The sequence below is a fragment of the Eriocheir sinensis genome, chromosome 10, assembly GCF_024679095.1.
Source record: "Eriocheir sinensis breed Jianghai 21 chromosome 10, ASM2467909v1, whole genome shotgun sequence".
Lineage (NCBI taxonomy): Eukaryota > Metazoa > Arthropoda > Malacostraca > Decapoda > Varunidae > Eriocheir > Eriocheir sinensis.
In genome coordinates, this window is record NC_066518.1 from 22,731,101 (window position 1) to 22,750,279 (window position 19,179).

The following is a 19,179-nucleotide window of genomic DNA, read 5'->3' on the forward strand; positions in this document are numbered from 1 at the left end:
TCCCCCTTTTTAGGGGGTAAATCCTTAAAGTAAGTAAGTGGTGAAGACAGTGGAACGCCAGCACTCGTTGAGCGACCAACTCTTCCGGCCTCTGGGCCACCTATAGACTGCTGAGTTGCTCGCTCGGCTCAGCTACGGGCTGCTACTGGGCGCCTGCTTGGAGGGCCCGTGCCTCCGTCGCTGCTCGCCGGCTTCTACCCGTGGCTGTGGCGGCGGCGGAGGCTTCCCCCCACACCCGCCGCACGACAGCGGCGGGTTCCCTTCTGCGACGGGCCGTCAGTCGACAAAGGCCCGTTCCCCCTTTTTAGGGGGTAAATCCTTAAAGTAAAGTGGTGAAGTCATTCTCACTCGAGACCTCAAGACGGACACAGCTCCACTCCTGCCACTGAAGAAGGGTCAAGGACCTGAAATCGCGATCTGGCGACAACGATGACACTATATGGAGATGTCATCTCAGTCTTATGAAAAGAGAACAAGACACTCTTAAGAAACAAAGAGAACTTACTCAAGAAGATATATAACGCTGAGTTAGCTATCACCTTCAACCAGACATGTATAAGAGAAAATCTCCTGCCCATATATACCTTATATATATATATATATATATATATATATATATATATATATATATATATATATATATATATATATATATATATATATATATATATATATATATATATATATATATATATATATATATATATATATATATATATATATATATATATATATATATATATATATATATATATATATATATATATATATATATATATATATATATATATATATATATATATATATATATATATATATATATATATATATATATATATATATATATATATATATATATATATATATATATATATATATATATATATATATATATATATACACACACACACACACACACACACACACACACATATATATATATATATATATATATATATATATATATATATATATATATATATATATATATATATATATATATATATCTTATTGCCCCGGTAGGCTTCTTCCCGGTGGATCCTGATGGTCGGTCCAAGGCTTTTTCCTGGTGGGGCCTGATGATCGGTAGACGAATGTTTATAGTGGCGCCATCTTGCACTGGTTCATGCTGCCCTCCCGGAACTCATCTTTAATCCTAGAATTTTGAGTCCGGGTTGATCGGTGGTCTTCTGGACAGCATGTGGGTAGTTTTAAACCACTCGGCGGCGGCTGAAAAATCCCAGCTTGGTGGCACCGGTCGGGGATTGAATTCGCGTCCTCCTGAACGCGGTGCCGTCTCGCTATCTGTTCAGCCACCGATATATATATATATATATATATATATATATATATATATATATATATATATATATATATATATATATATATATATATCATAGCTGGGCGCATCCGATCATCAATCCGATCGTCCGATCTTCCGATCTGATCGGAACAGCAATTGGCGATCGGAATGCAAAGATTGGATCATCTTTGTAAAAGGTAATCGGACTGTGGAGATCGGAACTTCACAAACTAACTTCCGATCACCGATCACAAAAAAAAAAAAAAAAATTGTGGTGAACGTTATCATGGCAACAACTGACTATAGACATTTTGAAACCTCACTACTCACTTCTAACAATTATTTTTATATAAGTCGCTAAATAGTTTCTTCTATAAGCGTATTTATTTATAATATTAAGCGATAATTATTGATCGTTGATTTATTTAATCCTGGTAAGGTATCGCGAACTAAACACGCAGGCGCAAAGTCGTTTTATTTACTTGGCGCCCACTCCATTAACCCAGTTAAACCGACTAACCGCTGTACCTGGTGAGGGACAAACGCATTTTTATATAATCTAAGGCTTTACCTTCAAACTAGAGTAATTCATGTATGTGAATATGACTAGGCTATATGTTACTATAGTGACGTAATCTATCGACTCTAAAGCTGCGTCCACACTAAGCCTCACGAGGCGACTCTTACAGCGCCTCGCCAGTCATTGTTATTCTTGTAATGTTTATTGAACTTCTGACGTTGATTATCTCTCTCTGACGTTCCAGAGCCATTGTTTTATCTAGGTTAGGCTAGGTAAATTTCCATAATACAAATATAAATTCAACCTTGATTATTCTCTATAGTTCTCCCTCGGACTAACTTTTAATCGTGAACTCAACTATTTTCTGCAGAGCAGAGGCGAATCGGTTAATTCCACTCCCCTTTTAATAATATAGCATATTTCCAACACTCTTAAGGTGTTCTGTAAGCACCTATAACATACCTGTTGGGCGCAGTTTGGAGCTGGAGTGGCCATAGCTGATGAAAAAAACAATGGACACAACACTAGTACTGTCGTCTGCTGTACTCCGCTGTAGCCTGATGACGTCACGAGCTAATCGTGAGATGAGAAGAATTTGTGATATCTCTCCAATATCCAGTCAACTAGCGATTAACAGGACGTAATATGTGCACTACGTTATCATTGGTACGTGGCACAATGCATTTCTAGGCTCTTCCCAGAACCGGAAACATGTCCATTGCCAGCAGCGGCCTCATTCCCGCCCGTATTCTATTGTTTTTGTGAGTCCAGGGGCATACACGAGTCGCCTCATGAGTCGCCTCGTGAGGCCTAGTGTGGACGCGGCTTAAGGCATGGTTCCCACTATTCCGTTTTCACGGATCCGTCGACCGTCAGTGACGTCATCGACGGCGGGGACATTGGGAATCGGGGTCCACCCGGGCCCGCGCGTTGAGCTCCGTCGGCCCAGGCAGAGATGAATCCAAGTTAACTTTCGGGTTCGTGACGGGGGCGGTGGTGGCACATCCAGTGATGTTGAAAATTCTACATATGAAAATATGAAATGGAAGTACAGTCAAGTCGCGTATGACGCGGATTCGTAAGGCGCGGTTTCCTATGACGCGGTATGGTTTCAGAACCGTATGTTCAGATCACGCGCATAAAACCATCTATGACGCGGTTTCTTTCCTGACAAAACGAACGCAGAGTTGCCAGGTTGGATTTTTTTCCGAGGGGGAAAATTTCATGGTGGCGGTTGGGTAAATATTCACTTCATTCAGTGGAGAGAGAGAGAGAGAGAGAGAGAGAGAGAGAGAGAGAGAGAGAGAGATAATATCCATAACACCGAGATATCCACTCATGCACTCAGTTTCAGCCTCTCACTCGTGTGAGGAAGAAATGAGGGACATCATGAGCAACTGGCTAGTATTGGTACCGGTACCGAGCAGTCTGGAACCGGTACCTGCCCACCCCTATGTTCCAGTACCGACCTGACGACTACACAGTACATATAAGGTGCAAGGTACATATGCACAGTATTCCCTCGGTGACAGGCGATGCGAGCCCGGTGTCCCAAGAACTAACCCCCGGCAAAGGCGGAAACCACTACGGTCTTGGCCGATCCTCGCACAGCAAAACACGGTACCAGGACGTTACGTGCCCGATACGTGCCCGGCAAGTGCTCGGCATCGCACGGTTCACCCCGGCAAACACCCCGCTAAAGCAGCACCGCCTAAAGAGCTTTTGCAGCTGATATCATTAGTGGGGGTGCGGGGGTAGCGCAGGCCTGCACGGCCATCTTGGTGGTCAGTGGTGGTGGTCATGCACTTATCAAAGCAAACCTTGGTGGGGGCTGCACAAGTGCTCTGTGTGTTCGTCATGCGATACGTATGCTGTGCGGTTGGATGTTCTAACCGACACGGGAGAGATACTGTGTCATTTTATAGATTTCCAGCGAATCCAGAAGAGCGGGAGAAGTGGATAGCAGCTGTGAGGAGGGAAAACTGGCGGCCGTCTGCTCCATCTCGGCTCTGCAGTGCTCATTTTGTCAGAGGTAAATAATACAGGCAAGAATGGTCAGATTATTACATGAGTTAACACTCATTTAGGTATTGCCCCGGGTCCCCTAGCTTATTGTGTAGCGGGGGATTACTCCGGAACGGGATTTACATGAGCTGACGGAGGTAAACAAGCTGGGGGAGGTAAACAAGCTGGCGGAGGTAAACACGCATGGCGACGCTCAAGCAGGAGAAGAAAATAGGAAAGGAACTTCAGTGGAGGCAAAGTGCACAGAGGGACAGAGCTCAGTGCTGGGTGGAGTATATAAGTGTACGCAGGGAAGTGACCAAGAGTGTGTAGTGTAAGGAGACTTGCCGTCACCTGCCCTCACCTGTCGTCACTTGCCCTCTCCTGTTTGCCTGCCTGTGCTGCCTACCAGGGCCTACCTGGGCATCACTGGTCAGCAACAGGAGATCGGCCAGGCAGAGGGACAGCCAGTCAACCGACCAGCCAGACAGTCAGCCAACCAACCAATCAGCCAGTCAACCAGCCAGCCAGCCAACCAATTAGCCAGTCAGTCACCCACCCAGTCAACCAGTCGGTCACTTAGGCAGACAGTCAGTTTACCAATCAGCCAGCCAATCAACCCACCAGGCAACCAGTCAGCCAGACAGCCAGTCTATTAGCTGTATACCCAGTCAGTCAGTCTATCAACCAGCCAGCCAGACAGCCAGTCTTCCGGCCAGGCTACCCACCAGACAGCCAGTCACTCAACCGGCCAGACAGACAGGCAGTCTACCATCCACCTCAAGGCTCTTGTAGGCCTTAAGCGACTGACCAGATAGCTATATAATAGTGGTAACCGATGTTGGGCAGGTCGTTTGAGGACGAGCAGACTCGGGCTGTTTCCCTAATAAGTAAGGGTCTACATCTCCAAAAGCACTGATTTTTTCGATGTATTTTACCTTTGCAGCATTTTCAAGCGATCTCGCGTAATCACTTAACACAAATGATGCCGAAGGTCCTGCCAATTGCCCGCGGGTAGTGCCTTGGGGATGAGGCACACGTGGTCCGTCTGCTCACTCTGCTGGGGAGGTGACCACCAGCGGGTTTGCAGATTACGCACAAGGTGCAGACGACGCTATTTCGTGACGTCACTGCAAAACCTCTATATGTTGGGCACCCTGGCCAAAGCACTGATAGCTGGGATGGGGATTCAGGGTTGCCAGGTTTACTCAGGGACTTGATACCAAATACTTCAATTTTAAATACCAGCTTAACTTTTCCAACACCAAACTAATAATATAACATATATGGTTTCGTAATTCTTGTGTCCACTCGGTGTGATAAGTACGACCAGATTCATAGGAACCTTTCCACTTCGACATAGTGATACCTTCACAGTTAAGAGCCGGCAACTAACCGGAGGCGGGAGGTGGTGTGTCGCTGCGTTGTGCGTATCTGTACGAGACGTGTATGTCTCTTCACGAGACTTATACATAAGAACATAAAGAATGAGTCTCTGCAGAGGCCGGTTGGCTAAGGCAGGCAGCCTGCAAAACCTAAACAACACCACTCTCCATGGCTTTATCTATATCTAACCTCTTGAATGTATCTATTATGGTTGGCACACTTTGGCAGCTAAGCCTGTTCCCATTCATCCTGTCCACATTCGTGAACCAATTCGTCCACCACTCTATTTTGTTGAATCTTTGTTTGAATCTAAAATTTGTCATTTCCACGCGCATTTCTCTTTCACTCCTTTTCAAAATCAAAATTTTATTGACATCCCCTTCCCTTCCATCTCATTTATAAACTTCAGTCAAGTCTCTCTCGCACCTTCCTTTTTCTAGAGAGTGTAGATTTAACTGCTTTAGCCTGTCTTCATAAGGCAAGTTCCTCACCCCCTGAATCATCTTCGTCTCGAGACTCTCGTACAAAAAAGCGTGTTAACCGGAGGGTATGAGAGAGGGAGGAATAGGGTAGGGACGGCCTGGCGAGGAAATTAAAAGAGTTGTCGGGGGTCGCTACCTGCATGGCCGTAACTAATGACTATTTATTCGTTGCCTTTTGATACTAATCCTGGTGTCTCTGGTTTGCAGGGTGACGGTGAAAATTGAATGATGCAGCACAGGTAAAAATTCACCCCGAGCGTTCCAACTAAGATATGAAAATATTAAACTTTTAAATACTAAAAAAAAAAAAAAAGTTCGTTACTGGGGAGCTTGAACTGACTATGCACTTTTTTTTTTTTGGTGTGTGTGTGTGTAAGGGGATGTATAAGTGCAAGTTTTCCTTTATTTTTTACTTTTTTATAGTTCAATACCAAATTTCATTCTTTTCATTAACAAATTTTAGTCCAATACTAATCACAGTGCTTCAGTACCAAATGGCAACCGTGGCCTTCAAAGATTGCCGATCAAGTCGGTCCGTTGACGAGGACTGGCGTGTCTCTGTACAATCATGGTTTTAAGATTCATCCCCTTAAGGGAAGCGGGCCTTTGTATTAATTAATTATTTTAATTATTACAACCCTGGATAGGGTGGCCGGTTTTATATAAGCCTGGGCCAGTGATTTGCAAGCTGCTGTCAGCCAGTACAACGGTTTACCCTGCCGTGCGCATTCCTAGGGCACCGTACTCACACCGTGAAAACACCGGGGGGATAAATTATGACCTGGTAAAGGCCGACACGCGTCCGGCAAGAGCCGGTACGTGCACGGTGCTTGCCCGGCAGAGACACGGTAATGAATAACATTGTACGGTGTCGGCACGGTATCTCGTGATCAAAAATTCTGTCGGGCCGCTCTCGGATAAAGGTATTATCGACTGCGGCTTTTTTGGCCACTAGCTGGTGCGTGCCATCGTGGAAAGATGTGCGCTCGTTGACCGCCGACCAGTGCCGAGTTTTCCATGGGCGTGTCGAAGTAACCCAGTTCGGCGTGATTCGAGATGTACCGGGCATTGGTGGGACAGGGCCTTAATCTAGCTAGCTGTTATCCCTTCTTCTCCAGGAGCAAGCACAGCGACAGCAATCAATAAGTCGTGGTTAATGCTGGCCATGTTTGTCAGGGAAAGGCGCACGACGGAGGGACGGAGTCTGTCTCATCCGTGCCGGGCGGCTGCAGTTTTGGTGACGTAATTTTTAAGTCATTAACGTCAATAGTAAGAATAGTGAACATAATAATTTTTCCATACTTTCATAAACTGAATTAAAAGGGTAGACTTAAATAAATGCCTAAAATAAGAATTTAAGATAACTTTCTTTACCATGTCCTATATACCAAGAGAAAGAGGAAAAAATATTTATAAGCAAATAATTAACTTATTACTTATTTGAAATTATTATGTAAAGAACGCCTAAAATAGTTTTTTTTATTATTTTATAAAAAAATAATAAATATCATTATAAGTTTTAATGATCAGATGATAGGAATGATTAATCGGAACAGCAGTACTTAAAAAATGATCGGATGATCGGAATCGGATCAGTTGCCCAAAGTGATCGGATGATCGGGGATCGGAACAGCAAAAAAGTGATCAGTGCCCACCACTGACATATATATATATATATATATATATATATATATATATATATATATATAGATATATATATATATATATATATATATTTATATATATGTGCGGGCTCCACATTCAGCACGTGATGGACGACGCGGGTTCGAATCCCCACGCTACCACCTGAGATTTTTCAGCCACCGATTAGTGGCCTGAGACTGCCCACATGCTGTCCTGAAGACCATCCATCAACCCGGACTCTAGAGGAAACCGTCCAAGTGAATCAAGGTGGAGTTCCGGGGGGCAGCATGAACCAGTGCAAGATGACGCCACTATAAACACTTGCCTGCGCCACAACGGGTTGTGGCTGACCATCAAACCCCACTACGAAGGCCTACCGGCGCCATAGGCGAAGACGTATATATATATATATATATATATATATATATATATATATATATATATATATATATATATATATATATATATATATATATATTGTTTTTACAGCAGAGGAAACAGCTCAAGGGGGAAAAAAAAGGAAGCAATAATGAAGAAAAAAGCCCGCTACTCACTGCTCTTATAAAAGGGTTAAGAGAAGTGGCCGAAAGATCGGTCAATTTCGGGTGGAGAGGTGTCCTGATACCCTCCCCTTGAAAGGGTTATAGTCGTAGGTAGGAGTATATACCGATCAAGTAAGATTGTTCCAGGGTTTACCAGCGTGAGGGATGAAAGAGTGAAAATGCTGGTTAAATGTGCGTAAGGTATCTGGACAGTAAAGGGATGAACATGAGTAGAAAGTCCTGTGCGGCGAGGCCGCGGGAGGGGAGGTGGCATGCTTTTAGCAAGTTTAGAAGAACAGTCAGCGTGAAAATATCGATATAAGATAGAGAGGCAAGATGGCGGTGGAATTTAAGAGGTAGAAGACTATCAGTAAGAGGAGGAGAGCTGATGAGACGAAGAGCTTTAGACTCAACTCTGTCCAAGAGAGCTGTGTGAGTTGAGCCCCCACACACGTGGGATGCATACTCCATACGAGGGCGGACGAGACCCCTGTATATGGGTAGCAACTGTGCGGGGGAGAAGAACTGGCGGAAACGATATAGAACGCCCAACCTCTAGGAAGCTGATTTAGTGAGAGGAAATGTGAGTTGAGTTAAGGATAGACCGAGGATATTTAGTGTAGAAGTAGGTGACAGCTGGGTGTTGTTGAAGAATAGGGGATAGGTGTTTGGAAGATTGTGCAGAGTTGAAAGGTTGAAAATTTTGTTTTTTGAGGCATTGAAAGACACAAGATTCCTTTTAACCCAATCGGAAATGATAGAAAGGTCTGAGGTTAAGCGTTATGCAGCCTCCAGTCTGGAGTCTTGTAATTCCTGTTGAGAGGTTCTTCTATTGAAATAAGTTGAATAATGCAGAGTGGAATCGTCAGGAGTGGATAGGACAGTTTTTTTTATGGAAAGATCTTTGATGAATAACAGGAATATAGGGGGTGATAGGTCAGAACCCTGTGGAACACCACTGTTGATAGGTTTAAGGGAAGAAAAGTGGCCGACAACCACCGTAGAGACAGAACGGCCGAAAAGGAAACTGAAGATAAAGGAAAAGAGAAAAGGATAGAATCCGAAAGAGGGCAGTTTAGAAAGCAAAGGTTTGTGCCAAACTCTATCAAAAGCTTTCGATATGTCTAGCGCAACTGAGAAAGTTTCACCGAAACGGCCAAGAGAGGATGTCCACGAGTCAGTTAAGAGAGCAAGAAGATCGCCAGTAGAATGCCATTTGCGGAACCCATACTGGCGATCAGATAGAAGGTCAGAAGTGGAAAGGTGCTTTTGAATCTTCCGGTTAAGGTTTGATTTCAAAGCTGTAGATAGACAGGAAAGTAAAGCTATAGGGCGGTAGTTTGAGCGATTGGAACGGTCACCCTTCTTAGGCAGAGGCTGTATGAAGGCGTACTTCCAGCAGGAAGGAAAGGTAGATAATGACAGGCAGATGCGGAAGCGTTTGACGAGGCAGGGTGTCAACACGTAAGCACAGTTTTTAATGACAATAGGAGGCACTCCTGTGTGTGTGGGGGGGGGGGGGCGTTAATTTGTATGGGTGTGTCTGTGTGTGTGTGTGTGTGTGTGTGTGTGTGTGTGTATGTGTGTGTGTGTGTGTGTGTGTGTGTGTGTGTGTGTGTGTGTGCTGTTATGTGTGTAGGTGTGTCAGTCTACCGGCGCTAAAATCAGCTCTTAAAAAATATTAATATATATTTATCTTTCTACCTATCAATTTATATTTAGATTGATTTTCCGTACAGTGCTGTTTCCCCTTTTGATCCACCTTCAAACCTTTTTTTTTTAATCTCACTGACTACCCTTTTACTTCTCATCATTGCTTTTTTCTTGTCATATAATACCAGAAGATACCTTTGGAACACACTAGCCATTGTAGTAGCTATCCATTTTAATCCCTTTGATGAAATACTTCACTTAGATAACTAGTTTTGTCGCTGTCCTGATCTACTTCATTCTCCTAGCCCTCGCGCTCCAAATTAGTGTCTCCTCATTCTGTTTGTTTCGCTTTTCCAAATACCATATTGTTTTTTCTTCTCATGCTTTATATTTTCCTCCTCCTTCTTCTCCTTTCCGTAATAGCCTGTACCTCTTTCGCTGCCTTTTTCATATGTTTCTGGATACACGAATTATCATTTGACGTCATTTGTTCACATCATTTTTTCTCTCTTCCTCCTCCTTTTCCTACTCTTCCTTCTCTTTTTTTTATTTTCATCCTCTTCCTCTTCCTCTCCAATCTCTCTCTCTCTCTCTCTCTCTCTCTCTCTCTCTCTCTCTCTCTCTCTCTCTCTCTCTCTCTCTCTCTCTCTCTCTCTCTCTCTCTCTCTCTCTCTCTCTCTCTCTCTCTCTCTCTCTCTCTCTCTCTCTGGCTCTATCTCCGGTACTAATTACCGGGTTTGACTAATTAATCTCAGTCATTAATGAACACTATCTATCAAGAGTCGTTAATTATTTTTTTCCCAGTGGGTTAGACAGAATAATTTCAATGTTTTCAGCTCCATGATGCTGTATCTTATGTTCTGCTTCTGTTTAGTTTGCATTCTTTCTGACAACCTTTATTTCTTTTATGTTTATATGTTAACTTTTATTTGAGTAAATGCTATTATTTGCCTCATATTTTTCTTTAGGCTCAAGCATGTGAAGAGAAAGAGACAATTATTTCTTATTATAATAAAGTTTGGGGCATAAGCTTAAGCTGCACGGAAGCCTCGGTGCTCACCTTTGTCACATTATCTCTTGAACCTTTAGTGCGATAGAACCTTTTTATCCCGAGACACTAGGGCAGTCTGATATTTGGGTTACCACAATTTACCACAGTTTTACCAAGTTATTATTCTCCTGTATTAAACACCACTGAGTTCCGGTGTATCGAACCATTGCCTTCCGAGTATAAGTCAGGGCAGCATACGGAGGACGCCACCGACGCCCCAGCCTCACACTGTGGGCATGAAGATGAATGTATCCATTTATTAATAAGACCAGACCAAATGGGAGGATTCGAATTTGGTCGAATTTGGTATGCGTAGCTAGGCGTGCCACTTCACCATTTCGTTACTCTGTATCACATGCTGGTAATCTTCAAGTTTGTCTTTCTCTTAGATTTGGGAAAAAGGAAGCAGGAACAAAATTAACTTTAAGCTACGGTTCCTTCTTTTTTTCTTCAAGAACAGATGAAAGTAGGATTACAGTTTCGGCCTTTCTTTGTTCTGCTTCCCTGTCATCGTTGCTGTATCAAAAAGATATTAAAACTAGTTTGATTGCAAGAATGCTGCTTTCCTTCTTTGTTTTGTAATTTGTTATTGTTACATCAAAAGGAAAATTATTGTGACCAGTGACTTTCCGGATGCGTGAATGTGTAAGTTGTATTGAGACTTTGGTGATTTGTTTTGTCTTCGTTGTTGTTCATTACCTTCTTTTTATGTGTGTGTGTTTGTTTGTGTGTGTGTGTGTGTGTGTGTGTGTGTGTGTGTGTGTGTGTGTGTGTGTGTGTGTGTGTGTGTGTGATGGATGTGCAATGGTGAAGCGTTCCAAGTCTTGGGATTTTTTTTTTTTTTTTTGTATTCCTGTAACTGTTCGTGTTTACATTGTTGTTGAAGTTTCATCTTGTTAGTGTGTTTCGACAAATGGTTCATGACACACACACACACACACACACACACACACACACACGCACAAACACAACGCTTACCTTTCTTGTCTCCATTTTTACAGTTACTGTTAACTCACCTGGGACGTTACTGGAGTCACTTGTTTCCCCTGCAGGAACCATGTGATGAGTGGCGGCGGGTTGCTGCCCACCACTGCGCACACCAGCTCAGCTGTCCGCCCCGTCACCAGCGGCTTGTCATCAGAGGTGATAGTGACGCTGAGCGGGCCACCTAAGTGGAGAAGGAAGTGATAAACATAATTGTTAGTGATATAAATACAATGAAAAGCGGGAGAGGTTGATGAGCGCCTGTCTTGCTAAGGATGAAACCACGGTAAAATGCTAGATTATTAGTAGCTCGGATGTGAATATGGGTACGGCAGTTAAGTGGTCCTTTGATGATGAAGAATGCGACTGAGTGGAACAACCTTCCTCCTGTGGTTGGGGGGTGTAAGAATTCCACCACCGTATTCCCTGCGTGTCGTAAAAGGCGACTAAAAGGGACTTCTTTCTTTCTCTCCGGACTATTACCTTTTTTTTCCCCTTCTATGGGTACTCTATCCAAGGGTTGTCGCCCTCCCCTACACTTTGAGGACACATCCCTTCCTTTCTACAAGTATTCTACCCAGCCTCTAGTCTCAGTCTTCCTCCGATGTTTCTCTCACTATCCCGGAAGGTTCTAGTCACTTCTGAGTCTTCGCGGCGGTGTTCTTTTTTCCTGCGGAGTCCTCGGAGCACACCTGGTGACAGGTGCCTTGGGCCATGGCCCGCAAGGCTCGTGCTTGAAGGGGGACACATGTTGCGATGCTCTTGGGTGGCTGACTCCTTTCTCTCTACCCAGTGTGGGTGATGGATAACCACGAAGGCCCCAGTCTCTTTGGGACAAAGCTCAAGGACAAATTCGACCGGGTTAACAAGGTTGCCAGTTTTAAATCCGAAGGCTCATCACTCATAATGGCCATTTTCTGGGTTTTACTGGCCTATGCGGAGGTCTCCATACCTGTATTTGCCTGGGCCACTGGGAAATCGCAGTATCTCTTTTCTATGCATTTAACTTTTTAAATTGTATTATGGTGACCCCCTTAAGTTTAACAGTAACTGCGCTCTAATTGCTTTCATTGTCAGTTAAGAAATTGCTAATTCAAAATGCCGTCCAACCTGAGAGATTGCGAAGTGTGTTGCGAGAAGTACGCTCCTAATTATTTTAGAAACTCCTCTGCTTGTCGCTTTTGTGTTAGCGACCGTAAGTACGGCGATTTGAAAGTGAAATATGACATCCTAGAAAGAAAAAAAAAAAAAACACTAATCCCTGAAGGAGTTTGTTGTGGCCAACATAGTTGGCAGGCTAGCGACACTGTCCCTTCTTTGCCCAACCCGACCGAACCGACATATGCCCAAGTCACGAGAAATCCGAGTCCCGAAGCACCTGATGACGGTTTTATTCCTGTAAGGAATGAAGCCAGGCCTTCTACACCTAGAAAAATGTTGCAACTCACAACCTTCAATCGATTTGCTATTTTAAAGGAGAAAGTTGATGAGGAACACGAATCCCGGTTAATTGGCGATTCAATGATCAGAGGTCAGTTAACAGAAATTTGCGGTCGTGCTTCATATGAGAAACGTAGGCGCATGTGTTTCCCTGGTATAGGTGTAGATGGCATCACTGCGGCGCGCGACGATGTTATGACCGGCTCAGACTAAAACTCACTGTCGGAACAAACGACGTAAAGGCCAATCGTTCAGAACAATTAATGGATAAGTATCATATACTGATCCTACAATTCAAGGAAAAAACAAACAACATAATGATATCTGGTATCCTCCCGCGGATGAGAGAGAGTAACGCTTTTTGCAACAAAGCCTTCAGCACTAACAACCGACTAAAGTCATTATGTCTCAAGAAATAGTCGAGTTTGTGAACTTTTGGAATAACCTTTATAGTGCAAATTATTTGTACGAACGCGATGGTGTACACCTAAATCCCGACGGGGCGGCTAGACTTGGAAGACTTCTTAGTGAGCATGTGTCACTTTTCAGAACTCCCAAAAAAAAAAAAAAAACAGCGGGCCATGATAGATAACGTCACGTAAACAATCAAAGGACCACCAACCAATCCCACCATGACCATATAAGCGCGTGTTATGTATTTGCCCGCAGCATTCGAAATAAATTCATATACCTGGAAGAACTTGCTGTAACGGAAAACTTCCACATTATCGTCGTCGCGGAGTCATGGTTAAATACAAATAACAGAGATTTTATTGTGGAATTTAGCTTACCCGGCTATTTGATTTTTCTTCGCGACAGAGAAAACAGAGTTGTTGGTGGCGTCGTCTTATATATTCGAGCTGGTTTAAATCCACGTGTTATCAAAGTATAAAGAATAAATAATATAGACACCGTTTTCGTAGAAATAAAAAAAAAACGTTCAAGTAAATTAGTTATTGACATTATTTATAGACCTCCAAACCAAGCAGTGCAAATAGACATAAACTGTTCGAACAAATTTCTTGCTTATGCAATCAATTTGAAGCTGTAATTATGGGAGACTTTAACTTATCAGTAAAGAGTTGGTGAGACACATTAAATATACACTCAGGTCACGATCTGTACAGTAACTTATTACAAAATGCGCTTTATCAGCATGTGCATGAACCAACTCTCGAAAATAACATCTTCGATCTTGTTCTCACAACTAAAGAAACCCTAGTTAATGTTGGTACAGAATTCAGCGACAGCGATCATCGAATGATTTCGTTTAAGATAAAAATCAAAGAGGACATGAAAACGAGTGAAGAAAGAATACCTGATTACCGACGTGCGGAATTTGACAAACTAAGAAATTTACTAGCGAATGCAGACTTGAGCGAAATTTCTGCAGCCTCAGATATAAATAAAGCTTGGGAAACATTCACAGAAACTTTAAGTATAGCCGTGAATTTATGCGTACCATACCGTAAAAGACGACCAACAGCCTACTGGAAGCCCAAGTGGTGGAACAATCAACTCAATCACCAAATTGAGAATAAGAATCGAGCGCGTCGCAAATATTTGATCACATATAATGAAACAGACAAAATTGAATACCAAAGATTACGCCGAGAAACAAAAACAAAAACAAAATAATCATACGTCTCAATAAAATAAACCTAGAGCTTCATATTGCAAGCACTCGCTAAACAAATCCTAAATATTTTTTTGCCTACGTAAGATATAAAAAAAGTTCTCATCCCAGTATTGGCCCAATAACAACTGTAAATGGCGAATCCACGAATGATGATAAAAATATCGCTAACATATTGAATGATTTTTCTGCCTCCATTTTTACAGAAGAAATTTTATCCGAAAGGCAACCGGAAGCCCGTAGATATATTGATGACACATCCTTGAGTAGTATTAGCGACATTGTAGAAAATCCTATTGTCCTATCGCTCCTGTAAATCCTCTGGACCCACCGAAGAGGCAATGCTTTCTGGCATTTTGCTTCAGCTCGGTGGGACGACCTGAGGATGTACTTTTCCGATTTCCCGTGGAATGATTACTGTTTCCAGGAGAGAGACCCCTCTGTGTGTGTTCAGCGCATCACTGAGGTGATTGTCTCTGGAATGGAGGCATACATTCCACGTACTTTCTCTACTCCTCATGCTAAAAAGCCTTGGTTTAATCATGCTTGTTCTCGTGCTATTAAAGTTAGAGAGGCAGCTCACAAAAGATTCCAAAGCCTTCGAACTCCCGCCAACTTTGACCTGTACATTTCAGCCCGGAATCGTGCTAAATCTATTCTCCGACTTACCAAAACTTCTTTTATAAATAGAAAATGTCAACACCTTGCTTCTTCTAATTCTTCCCGTGACTTCTGGCATCTAGCCAGAAATATCTCCTCCAATTTCACTTCTTCCTCTTTCCCTACTCTCCTTAATCCTGACGGCAGCACTGCCGTCTCATCTGTTTCTAAGCCTGAACTCTTCGCTCAAACTTTCTGTAAGAACTCCACCCAGGACGATACTGGGCATATTCCTCCTACTCATCCCCCCTCTGACTCCTTTATGCCTGTTATTAAGATTCTTCCAAATGATGTTTTCTATGCCCTCTCTGGCCTCAACTCTCAGAAGGTTTATGGACCTGATGGAGTGCCTCCTATTGTCCTTAAAAACTGTGCTTCTGTGCTGACACCCTGCCTGGTCAAACTCTTTCGTCTCTGCCTATCAACATCTATCTTTCCTTCCTTCTGGAAGTATGTCTTTGTACATCCTGTGCCTAAGAAAGGTGACCGTTCCAATCCCTCAAACTACCGCCCTATAGCTTTACTTTCCTGTCTATCTAAAGCTTTTGAATCAGTCCTTAACCAGAAGATTCAAAAGCACCTTTCCACTTCTAACCTTCTATCTGATCGCCAGTATGGATTCCGCAAGGGGCGTTCTACTGGCGATCTTCTTGCTCTCTTAACTGATTATTGGTCATCCTCTCTTAGCCGTTTCGGTGAAATTTTCTCTGTTGCGCTAGACATATCGAAAGCCTTCGATAGAGTCTGGCACCAGTCTTTGCTTTCTAAACTGCACTCTTTCGGATTCTATCCCTCTCTCTGTTCCTTTATCTCCAGTTCCCTTTCCGGCCGTTCTATCTCTGCGGTGGTAGACGGTCACTGCTCTTCCCCTAAACCTATCAACAGTGGCGTTCCACAGGGCTCTGTCCTATCACCCACTCTCTTCCTGTTATTCATCAATGATCTTTTTTCCATAACAAACTGTCCTGTCCACTCATACGCCGACGACTCCACTCTGCATTATTCAACTTCTTTCAATAGAAGACCATCAGAACTGGAAGTACACGACTCCAGACTGGAGGCTGTAGAACGCTTAACCTCAGACCTTGCTATCATTTCCGATTGGGGCAGAAGGAACCTTGTGTCCTTCAATGCCTCAAAAACTCAGTTTCTCCACCTATCATCTCGACACAATCTTCCAAACACCTATCCCCTATTCTTCGACAACACTCAGCTGTCACCTTCTTCAACACTAAACATCCTCGGTCTATCCTTAACTCAAAATCTCAACTGGAAACTTCATATCTCCTCTCTCGCTAAATCAGCTTCCTCGAGGTTGGGCGTTCTGTATCGTCTCCGCCAGTTCTTCTCCCCCGCGCAGTTGCTATCCATATACAGGGACCTTGTCCGCCCTCGTATGGAGTATGAATCTCACGTATGGGGGTGCTCCACTCACACATCTCTTCTGGACAGAGTGGAGTCTAAGGCTCTTCGTCTCATCAGCTCTCCTCCTCCTACTGATAGTCTTCTACCTCTTAAATTCCGCCGCAATGTTGCCTCTCTTTCTATCTTCTATCGGTATTTCCACGCTGACTGCTCTTCTGAACCTGTTAACTGCATGCCTCCCCCCCCCCACCCCGGAGCCCCGCTGCACACGACTTTCTACTCATGCTCATCCCTATACTGTCCAAAACCCTTATGGAAGAGTTAAACAGCATCTTCACTCCTTCATCCCTCACGCTGGTAAAATCTGGAACAATCTTCCTTCATCTGTATTTCCTCCTGCCTACGACTTGAACTCTTTCAAGAGGAGGGTATCAGGACACCTCTCCTCCCGAAATTGACCTTTCTTTCGGCCACCTCTTTTGATTCTTTTATGGGAGCAGCAAGTAGCAAGTAGTTTTTATTATTGTTTTGTGTGTGTGTGTGTGTGCCCTTGAGCTGTCTCTTTTGTTGTAAAAAAAAAAAAGTGATATGGTACAAATTATCTATAATATTAAAGTAAACAAAACGCCCGCCCCAGATAAAATATCCCCGGGTATTCATAAAGAGGCAAAACATCAGATCAGCAAGCCCCTCTTGAGCATATTATCAAAGTCGCTAAACACAGGAAAAGTACCACTAGAATGGAAACTCGCTAACGTAACTCCTATCTTTAAAAAAGGCGACACTTAGCAACCAGGTAATTATCTACCGATCAGTCTAACGTCAATCGTGTGTAAAATTTTAGAGACAATTATTCGCGAAGAAATGGTAATTTTTTTTTTTAAGATAACAGTCTAATCAAGCATTCACAATATGGTTTTCGAAACAAACGTTAATGTTTGACTAACCTTATCGATTTCTTCAACTACATCGTTAATGTGCACGATAAAAGTCAATCAGTTGACATTGTATATTTGGATTTTCAGAAAGCATGTGACAAAGTCCCTCACAACCGCCTCCTTAGTAAATTGCAAGCTCACGGTATAACTGGTAACATTCACAAGTGGCTCAAAGACTGGCTTACCAACCGTAAACAGAGGGTTCTTATGAATGGTATATCATCTGACTTGCGAGATGTCAAAAGCGGTGTTTCACAGGGGTCGGTGTTGGGACCTGTTCTGGTTTTAGTGTACGTAAATGACATTGACGAGGGGCTATCGTGTAAAATATCGAAATTTGCAGAAGACACAAAAATAGCCAGCAGAGTCACTACGACAATGGATAAAGAGCACTTCCAAGCTGATCTCGAACGTTTAAGTAGTTGGGCACGAACATGGCAAATGAATTTCAATATTGAAAAGTGCAAGGTTATGCATATCGGAATCAACAACGATCGTATTCATTACCAAATTAACGGAGTGCAACTCTCTGAAGCCTACAAAGAAACATATCATGGAGTAATAATTTCGAACGATCTTAAACCGAGTCAACATTGCACAGAAGTAGTAAAAACTGCCAACAAACTGATCAGATTTATTGGTCGTACATTTGCACACAAATCAGAAAAAAGTAATATTGACAGTGTACAATTCGTTAGTTCGCCTACATCTTGAGTATTTCGTTCAGTTTTGGTCTCCCTATTACAGAAAGGATATTGATAAACTCGAGAGGGTACAGCGTACGAAGACAGACTTAAAGAACTTAACTTATTCAGCTTATCACAGCGCTGGCTAAGAGGTGACCTCATAGAAGTGTTTCAAATTTTCAAGGGATTCGATAACGTTAATGTTCATGATTATTTTAGTGTCTCAATCAAATGTAACAAGAAACAATGGATACAAAATAACGAGGAAGCGTTTCAACTCAAATGAATCGAAACACTTCTTCAACTGCGCTATCAATGGATGGAATGGTCTGCCTCAAAACGTCGTCGAAAGCAAAACTATTTGCACGTTCAAAAACCGACTAGACAGATATTTAGAAGCTAACCCGAACATCCGCTATCTTGCTCCGGTCTAACAGAAAGTAATGTTAGCTTAGATGTCGTGTATGATCTTTCTGTTCATGTAAAATTCCATTGTATTTTTTCTATACTACAGGGTATTCTTCCTTTTCATGTCAGCCTCGGCTGGAGGGACTGGTGGGAGGGAAGGAGCCTTCTCCTTTGCTGTCCTGTGTCTCTGACTCGTAGATTAGAGTAGATGTTAGCAACATGGGGAGGCGGTGGCTGGAAGGATAGCAAGACGGCCCCGCGTCCAGGAGGACGCGAGTTCAATCCCCGACCGGTGCCACCAAGCTAGGATGTTTCAGCCCCCGCCGAGTGGCTTAAAACTACCCACATGCTGTCCAGAAGACCACCTATCAACCCGGACTCTAGATTCTAGGATTAAAGATGAGCTCCGGGAAGGCAGCATGAGCCAATGCAAGATGGCGCCACTATAAACACTCGCCTGCGCCAGAACGGGCTGGG

At 43.1% G+C, this 19,179-nt stretch overlaps 1 protein-coding gene across 1 annotated transcript in view; it reads right to left on the bottom strand.

The window, feature by feature from the left end:
* The window catches only part of LOC126996371 (hemicentin-1-like), a gene marked incomplete at its 5' end in the record, with an annotated part of 130,842 nt that overhangs the window by 81,091 nt on the left and 30,572 nt on the right, over positions 1–19,179 (bottom strand). The window contains 1 exon segment of the mRNA XM_050856741.1: positions 11,602–11,753. Within this exon segment, the coding sequence (XP_050712698.1) occupies positions 11,602–11,753 (152 nt within the window).